General features: G+C 44.9%; 1 protein-coding gene across 1 annotated transcript; it reads right to left on the bottom strand.

Annotated features, from left to right (window-relative positions):
- Positions 1–6,855: 6,855 nt before the first annotated feature.
- LOC146620742 (ribosomal biogenesis protein LAS1L-like) lies at positions 6,856–8,493 on the bottom strand. Its single transcript, XM_085367834.1, has one exon. It carries the CDS (start codon positions 8,491–8,493, stop codon positions 6,856–6,858), a length of 1,638 nt encoding a protein of 545 aa, XP_085223960.1.
- Between the last annotated feature and the right edge of the window lie 1,446 nt (positions 8,494–9,939).

Genomic DNA, 9,939 nt, shown 5'->3' on the forward strand with positions numbered 1-9,939 from the left:
TTTACTTTGGGCCGCCTGGAGCCACAGAGATGCTGGTGGTTTTTGCACAATAGAATATTACAGAGGAATGTGTCTTATTCTGCGTGCTCTGGAATACAAGATTAAGCAGATTTACTAAATGATAAATGATACATGATAATGGTGATGATCAACTGATACTAAGTGATGCAGACTAATGAAATAATAATGAAATAATGGCAGTGAAATTACATGTTTTTCTTGACAACTCCTCCTCTTGGGCTCGCTTGCGAGCCCAACTTACACCAGGATTTGTCTCACTCCTCCGTCCAGCCTACAATCTCCCTCAAAGGCATCATGGACTCCGGCGCAGCTGAACCTGCTGAGCCTGAGCTCAGGGCTCTCTCCAGCATCTTTACTAAAAGCCGCCGGACCAGAGGGATGAGACAACATCCAATCATCAATATGACAAGAAAAACAACAAAAGAAAACATGGCAGACATAACAACACTCTTCCATTGCCCAAAGACAGACGTGAACCAGTCTCCCGGTCCAGTGTTCACACCTGATTGCTCATGCATGGTTTTAGATAACATTTTCAGACTCTCAAGCGCCCTAGTAACCGTACCGTCTGGTGCAGTATTGTTGGGTATGAACGTGCAACACATGTCCCCAAACATGGCACAGACACCACCTTTCTCAGCCAACAACATGTCCAGGGCCATTCGATTCTGGATTCCCATTAACGACGTCGGGCCTAATTGTTCCGCAAGGCCTTCTACCGCGTCCCTAGGGAGATTAGAGAGTCTCAACACATTATAATGGACATAGTTAATGCGATCGACATTTTTATTCGGAGTTATCCATAGAAACACACTTTCAAAGCCGGCCGCTATCTGATTAACTAACTTATACTCATCTGGAACTCCCCTGGGAACTCCTATTGAGTCAATCCAGGTTGGCGAGTCCCATCTTGGGTCATATTTGTGCATACTGTTGCGAAATCGATCAACTTCAGACCAGACAAAAAACAACGGAGGCTCCGGAAAAGTGCAATCAAACGATGAGTTTTATTATCACAGGAGAACAACCAACCGTCAGCATACAGAATGGGTTGCTCTGACAAAAATACACTGGGTTCTGGTTTTATAGGATAACATATCACACCTACGTCAATACAGTTCAAAAATACAGGGTGACAGATGGACAAAAGTTCAATTCGTGCAAACAAGGGTACATCACATATACTTTTAATAACTATAAACTGACATATAACTTCTCCTTTCTTCATTACTTGCCTTTTAAGGTAATAACTTCAGGTCTTAGCATTTCTGAGAGCTAATAATTGGACCCTCGTCATTAATCACTAAGTAAAGTACTTTAGCAGCCAGTCTCAGACTGGAGTAGAAGACGCTTAGGCCTTCACTCAAACCTGACTATGTGTATTGTAAGCATGCATGCAATTAACCTGCTATGTTCTCATCTCCCCTCAACATGTATCATCTGGACACTCTCACCAGTGAAGCTTAAAACCTTCTAGACTGGAACATCAACTCTTAACCAAGCACATTTATGCATTGTGTATAAAATGAACTCAACCTATAAAATAGAAAGGTCAATGTGATGACAGACATATTCAATGCAATATAAACCCTGTAAGAAATATTACTGATAAGTGATACTGTGAAACATGTTATTAATACATTCTTCATAAGGCAAATTATATGGTAGTAATAAAAGAATCTCTGAATCCCAACATTCCCTCTTTTGACATTCCCACAGGAATGTCACCATACTTCATGTTGTATCACTCCCTGCCCCACTCTATGGGTTCCAGGTTCATCTGGTAGATGCCCTCAACCCAGCCAGGGTTCGTAACCCTCGCCACTATCTTTACCAACAATCCTCTGACACAAGGAATGATACAACAACCAGCGATGACCAATATTCCCAAAAATACAGCCAATGAGCACATCACTGATATAGCCACACCATTGTCCAAACACAGATGTCATCCAGGATGCCAGCGGGTTTTCAATACCTGGGCCCTGTGCTTCGTACGTCGCTTACTACATCCAAGATCAAATGAAACATCCAAGACCAAATCATCGCGCTAACTCTGAGCTCGCTATTCCGGTTCCCCGAACACACCTGTTGTTGACGATTAGTATAGCTGGATGAAGTAATGTGAGATCACTGGGTGGCCCAACAGGGGCTACGCATCGATAGTAGAAACATTGATCGGCAACCCTTTGATTGGTCGGCGAAAATGTCGAAGGAGCGCGCTCGGTATTTTTCGGCAGCAGAGCAAGAACTCTTGAGTGAGGGATTTCAGGAGTTTCAGAGTTTAATTAAAACGCAAGGGAACACTGCAAAGGCTGCAAAAGCAAGGAGAGAGGGCTGGCAGAAAGTTGCTGACAAATCAAACTCGTAAGTAATTCAATAATAACAATAATAATGGAGTGGATTTATATAGCGCTTTTCAAGGCACCCAAAGCGCTTTACAATGCCACTATTCATTCACTCTCACATTCACACACTGGTGGAGGCAGCTACGGTTGTAGCCACAGCTGCCCTGGGGCAGACTGACAGAAGCCAGGCTGCCATATTGCGCCATCGGCCCCTCTGGCCAACACCAGTAGGCGGTAGGGTAGATTTATCATATCACACCATATTATCCAATATTATATTACATTATATTATATTATAATATGTTATATTATATCCCCTTTCACATTAGAGCCACAACAGGACCCACTAGAACATGGGAACAAGTAAAAGTGAAATATAAGAATATTCTACAGAATGGTAATATTTATCACTTATATTGCTTGTCGTCTCTTGGAAAGAGACCCTGGAATACTCTGTTTGTTTGTTCATAACAGCAACCAAGAAAAGGGCAGAGCAAAAAAAAAGACAGGTGGTGGTCCTGCACCCCCTCGTCAACAAGTTGGTTAAGTAAATAATACCCTCACGGGAAAATCGATATCTCTCTATGAGCACACTGTCACGCTGAGCTAAAGGATCCTGTCTGTCCCGCAATATACGCTGAATTCTGAGGACTCTCCTTATCAATCTTGCACCTTCCGCAATGGGTTGCTCGCGTAAACGGACAGGATATGACTGCGACAGACTTCCCAAATCCACCTTCGCTTTTATAGCCGTGGTCTCTCATCTTGATTACACGAAGTAATTTACAATTACTACTCTGAAATATGAATTACATCTGTAATAATCACATACATGTAATAGAATGTTAATAGTACATTTCCCTTTTTTAGGGAATGACCTGTATGTATCTGTGTGAAATCAATAAAAGGATCAAGTGCTGCATTATCTTTAGTTACATTGATGTTATTTATTTATGGTGAAACAGTGGTGGAATATCGCTGTTGCTTTCGTATGAATGACGCGGACATACCTGCGTGGCCGCGATCTAATCCTGTTTACATAAAGTAAACCTGCTCCCCAGCAGGTTTACGCTTACGGCTCTGTTGCTATGACAGCAAGTCCCGGATGGGCTTCGGGGAACCGAACGATCCAGGATCACGCGAAATCGTCAACAATCTCATCCAGCTAACTCACTTAGCGCGGTACGAAGAACAGGCCCCTGAGTGCTCATGCATGGTTTTAGACAAAGTTTTCAGGCCCTGCAGAGCTCGGGTTACTGAGCCACCTGGGGCAGTATTATTGGGGATATACGTGCAGCACATATCTCCAAACATCGAGCACACACCTCCCCTCTCTGCCAATAACATGTCAAGCGCCATCCTATTTTGAACTCCCATCAGAGAACTTGGACCCAATTGTTCTGCGAACCCCATCATGGCGTCCCTGGTTAGGTTAGAAAGTCTCAGCAGATTGTAATGAACATAGTTAATGCGGTCAACATTCTTATTAGGTGTTACCCAAAGGAATATACTCTCAAATCCTGCAGCTATCGGATTCACCAGCTTATATTCGTCTGGAACTCCCCTAGGCGAGTTCAGGCGAGGATCATAAGCATGTGTACCTTGGGTCCCTCTTTTGACCAAAACATGTCTCAGACGTCTGGCGGCTAGAGTACGTGTGTTGCGTTGTGGAATAGCCTTTACCTGATTCCCAATCAGCATGAGTGGAGCTCCTAATCGCACCATCGCACATGTCCCTACGCTTCCTATAGGAACATGAACCAACAGAGTATTTTCCCCACAATAATAATAGAGCCCACTTCCTGCCCAGGTTCCAATTACCGTGCTAGGGCCGCTTACATTGTTGGTGGTTCGTCCCTGAAGTGTGACGGCACACCAAGTTGGATCGATCTCTCCCACCTTGTACTTTTCATTATCAGTAGAGAACTTAAAACATGCATAGTTATCTTGTTTTGGCATAAATGGTCCCACTGTTGTCTGACACTTTCCATCTACTACTGGCTCCTGTACATTTAATGACGTCACACAAATCTAACATGAATGAGCTGGTAGACCCTTTAACATAGTTCAACTCTATGCCATTATTTCTGCTGAGACATTCATCACCTTTACCTGACCCCTCGCGCTTTTGTCTTTCTAGCGATCCTGTTTTAGGACCTACAGTCTCAGGAACTGCTGGGCTGGACTGGCCTCCGTGTTCAGACAAGGGGTCCGGAGTGCCTTGCAAAATACAGACAAAAGACAACAGAGCCATGGTTACTATTATCGCATATAATACACATGTAGTTGTAAGGAACATTTTAATACGTTTCTTCCCATTACGTGTCTCTGATTCGGTTGTTTGCATCATGTTATATAAACTTTGTATTCTAGACTTGTTATATAGATTTTAGATTCTGGACTGAAACTCCCCTCTTTGTGGACCCTTTAACTTATCACTGCCCCTTTCTGATGGCGTGACGACCTTCTCCGCTGCTGCTCTTCTTTCTTCAGCCTTCCAGGTGGACTACTGAATGGCCTGTTGCACAGGTGAGAGGGTTTATTCTGCCTCTGTTTGTTGACACCTGTGTTGGTTGAAGCCTCTTCCTCAACCAAGCTCTCATGTGCTGGTGCACACTGCGACCAGTGATACCAGGTGTCGCCCTTCCCTTTCAGTTGGACTGCTGTAGTTGTCCTGGCAACGACCTCGTATGGACCAGTCCAGCGTGGCTCCTTCCACTTGCGTTTGAGCACCTTCAGCCACACCACCTTTGCCTCCGGGGTCGCCCTGTCCACAGCGTGTAATCCAGATGTGACCTGTTTGCGAAACTGGAGATTCTTGCCACCCCTGTGGTCGCTGTGTTACTGGAATGTTCTCCTGTAAAGGATAGAAAACAAAAAGCCTCTCTCTGGTACACCTCACTAATCTACTGTGTTCATCTAATGTTCCCTTAATTATTCAAAGTTGGTTCAAGATATCATGTTCTGGGCTCTATCCTTTATATTAACTTTACTTAATCTAAATGCTCTTTATGTGTGTAAAGAGTTTATCTTCTAACCAGGATTCAGTTCATTTTAATCCTTCAACTTAAACATGAAAATAACAATGTCTGCCTCAGTTTTACCATATCTAAATCATCAAACACCCCAAAAGTCCTAAAATGATCCTAAACCCATTTCAACTTAAACCTTAAATCCCCCCTTTATTTTGACACATTTCATGTGTCAAAATAATGTACAAAACTAAAAATGCTCAGTTTTCCCCACTCATGATCCAATCTATGTCATGAAAATGAACTTAAAACAGAACAGTCATCAGTCATGTGCTTAGCCTTAGTCCAGTCTTTACCTCAGTGTCCAGTTGGTCCAACCTTAGTTCAGTTCGTCCGTCCAGTCACCGTCCATTCATACGTATTCACACCAGGTATTTCCTCTTTCTTGCCGAGACAACAAGAAACTGTTCCTCTTTCACAGTTGCGAGTAAACATAACTAACCTCTCACCTATAAATGATTCTCTCTAACTAAGTGTGTGTGTGTATATGTCGTCCTCAAATGCTCTCTCATCTCACCCGTTGCACTTCTGACCTTCCACCAGACCAGAGGCTCATCAAATAGCCTCGTCTAACCTGCTCCTCAGAATAACTTAGACTCTGCTTTCATTAATGCAAACTTTCTGCAACTTAGTCTTTCTGAAAGACACACACTGTTTAAACCTCTGAATGCAATATCAATGCTGCAGATTATATTATTAATGCAATGGTGACGATGACGACGATTGGTACACCAGAGGTCGCAATACATTGTGTCCTCACTCTGACCCTCTCTTGTGGTCCATCCGGCCTCGGGCCTCCAGGATCCTCACCCCCTGTGGTCGCCGAGATCTTCTGCAAAGGAAACAAAACACCTTTTCCTGCATCTCCCTAACTTATCATAGTTGGGACTCTTTAATCAAAAGCCTTATCCTAATTATGTTCTTGACTTATAGACTTGTATTTATATATATTCTTCAACGTTACTCATCATTTTACCACTCTCTTAAAACGCTGACACTAACTTCATTTTAAAACCTCACATTTCCTATGTTATAACCTGTTTTTGATATAGCCTTTTTATTTCATTTTGCTCCTTTTAATGTAACAATACCTTATAATTCTAGTTTATCAGACTTAATCAAAACCTATGCTTTCCTTCCTTTGGTCCTTCTTTAAATCAGAATATTTTGTCTTCTGAAAGTTTTATTTCTGCTTCTGCCAACATGTTTAGTTAACGAGCTCGACTGGACAGAAACAATCACAACTGCTGAACCTGCACTGTGCTCATGGTTAAAATTCCACAACATTTTGTCTTCTGAATATTGTATTTTTGCTTCAAAACTGCTTCTAGCACAACAAGAGTCAGCGGAGGCTGGAATGACAACAACAACAACAATCTTGTGCTTAACATAAAACATTTACCATTTAACATAAAACAAAAAATAACACAAGTAACAAAAATAACACAAGTAACTTAAAAAAGCTTCAGTCCACATTTCAGTTTGTTGAGCTCGCTGTTGCTCCAGAGGAGGCCCTCAGCTGGCCGGGCTGGAGCCGAGGCCCCGGGGATGCTGCTACGTGTCGCGCTGCTCTCCAGCTCCACTGGCTGGTCAAACACAGTCATTATCGAATAATTGTCCACCATGAGGCACGACGGGTCGTCCGACTGTCCAGGAACTTTACCAAGGTCATAGTTCTTCCATGTGACATTATCAGTGCACACCTGCCACGGAGAACCTCTGAGGGCAAGTGCTCTTTCAGCCTGCACGTCTGCCCATTTGCGCTCCTCACTTCTCTCCGAGTCCATCGGTGAGGAGTGTTGCATCTGGTCCAGCAGCATACTCACAGTATATATGGGCTGCTGCTGCTGCAGAGGTGTGCTGGCCTCTGAGCGCTCTGTCTGTGTGTAGATGGAGCAGAGCTGGAACAGCTTCTCTCTGGTTTCCTGAGGGGGGGGATGCTCCATGTCATCCAGGACTAGCTGGATCAGGTGAGGTGTGCTGATGCAGGGGGCATCCAGACATGCAGAGAGAAGCTGCTGCCACCTCAGCTTGATGCGGTTGATGAAAATCCTGTCCTTCATTCTGGCTTTCTTCTGCAACTTTGTCTCAAAATGATATTCAAATTTGTTGTTGTTGCAGAGGAAGACTTCTGAAATCCATGCAGAAATATAGAAACACCTGTGACCGTTGGGCTCTTTGCTGAGCAGCTTCAGTTCCACAAAGAGCTTCTCCAGGAAGAGGTGAATGAAAGACGAAGAGTTAAGCATCTTTAGCAGGGGCAGCCAAAAGCGCAGGAAGGTTTGTGGGACTCTGGGCTCAGTGGGACTGGCACTGTCAGATGTTGCACAGCCTAATGCTTCCAGCTGCTCCATGGTAGGAACAAGAAAACCGTCTTCCAGCAGCACATCAATCAACAGCTCCCTGGACCCCAGTGCAAACTGCTTGATCTCACCCAGCAAACAACTCATGTCTGCTAAGGGGGCCTGCCACAAGCTCTTCCCCTTGTCTTCAGGAGACCCATCATCAAAAGCTTGGTACTGGTCCTTCTGAAAAGAGATCAGCAGCTCCCGAGCGTTTCTGCAGGCATCCACTTCTTTCTGCCTGGCAACGAGCTGCTCATCGGGGCCTCCTCCCAGCTGTCTGGACCAAAACTCCTGCTGGAGCCACTCCAGGGCCACCTTACATCCCTTTCGGCACCATTTCAAAGAAGGAAGAGTCCCATGCATGATTTCGTGCCTCAGATCCACCATCCACTCGGGGATGTTCAAGTTTCCAGCCAGTTGCCTCAGCGGCTGGGCCTTTCTCCCCTGCTGGCGATCCGTGATAAGATTAACAAATCTTACCAGGGCCGTCCCGTACATCAGGGTCAAGTCATCTCCGGTAAGCTGTCCAGACCGGTCCCGCACCTGGCAGCGCACGAGGTCTGCTGTGCAGTCCACGGCCACGGGAAAACTATTAGCGCACCTGGCCCTCCAAGCCGATATCCTCTCTAACGCAAACCTCTGCAGAGAGGAGTCCATCGAGTAAAGGTAGTCCCGAACCTGATCCCACTCCGCTTTGTTAAGCCAGGCTACCACATGGCGTGTTTTCTCAGAGCCCTTTTTATTCATTGTGCGCGCTCCGGACCTCACGCTCAATCTCTCACTCACCGGGAAAAGCCGCTCGCCTCACGCAGAGACCACTCGCAGATTTATATGACAGAGGACCGCGTTCAGAGCTTCGAGTTTTACAGTTGCTTGTCGCACAGCAACCAGGAAATGACGCTAACGTTTTCTTCGGCTTCGTTTGTGGCTGACGTTCACCCTGCGGGCACGCTGACGCCACCTGCTGGATTGGAGGATGGAGCGATGGTTCTACAGAGCGCTTATTTACATGATGCTGGTCATAAACGAGCTTTCTTTGGCTATGGTCAATGGCGTGTCCAGCGGGGTGGCCTGGGGGGGCACAGGCCACCCCCCCAACCAGACTGGCCACCCCAGGTGCCACCCCAAAGGCAAAACAATAAAATTCAATCAAATATCAAATGTCCGATTATGTTTTCACGGTGACGCTCAGATATCCGAGTGTAAGTGAATGCAGCATCGGCTTCTGCGCTATGTGCATCACGTTAGCAAAGGTAGGAGAGCCAAGCACGAAAGACGTCACTGCAGGAAACAATTTTTCGGTGAAAGAAAATGAGGACAGAATAAATGTCCCGGTAAGTAATATTAAGTTTGTTGAGTTTAGTAAACTTCGGCGAAATTAGAATACCAAGGAAAAAATAACACTTAAAGAATTATTGCAGCCGTGGAATATTTCAGACAGTATGCTACAGAGGGGAGCTAACATAAGAGTTATGAGTTATAAGATGTAATCTAAGTCGTAACATTGCTGTATGGAGCTGCAGATTTGGTTGCAGGTTAACATAGCTGGACTGGCCATCGGGCTTATTTGACTTATTTTTTATTTTTTTTGTAACGGCATGAACAATGAGAGGTGGTGGATTGGCCAGATGCAGGTCGATGTGTAGAAATAACTCCGTTGTTTGGTGGTGGCTATGGCGGGGCTTCCACAGAGGCAGCAGGTGGATGAGGGAAGGGGAGGCAGGAGGAGAACCCCGAGGCAGCCGCCAGTCCGAGTGTCAGGTGAACTGAACTTCAGGTAAGAAGTTATGACCTGCAGTCTATCTGGGTCAGATATGAACTAAGTTTAGGTGGAGTTTATTTTCGTTGTGCTGACTTTTTACTGTCAGTTGCAATAACTCATACTGCGTTCTAGCCAGCTTGGAGTTTTTATACAGCTGTTCGGTTGCTATGATGTTACTGATAGTGAACTTTATTTTATTCATAAGGTTAGTTAGTAGAGTTGCCAACGGCTCCTTAAAAAAATGGAATGGTCCCTCAATCAGAGAAAATATTACACGTTTCGTATTGAGCTGAGAAGAGACGCAGTTTGTCCCGAACTTCAGCTAGAATGGAAAAAGACACAAAGCTGGATTTATTCTGTCTTTACGCTGCACAGCTGCCTCTTCTCTCATCCTCCCTCTCCTGTTGCTACTTCAATCATGAAACTGATCG

The sequence above is a fragment of the Diplotaxodon limnothrissa genome, linkage group LG12 (assembly GCF_057381915.1).
Source record: "Diplotaxodon limnothrissa isolate DT_005_m linkage group LG12, D_limnothrissa_male_GT1.1, whole genome shotgun sequence".
Classification (NCBI taxonomy): domain Eukaryota; kingdom Metazoa; phylum Chordata; class Actinopteri; order Cichliformes; family Cichlidae; genus Diplotaxodon; species Diplotaxodon limnothrissa.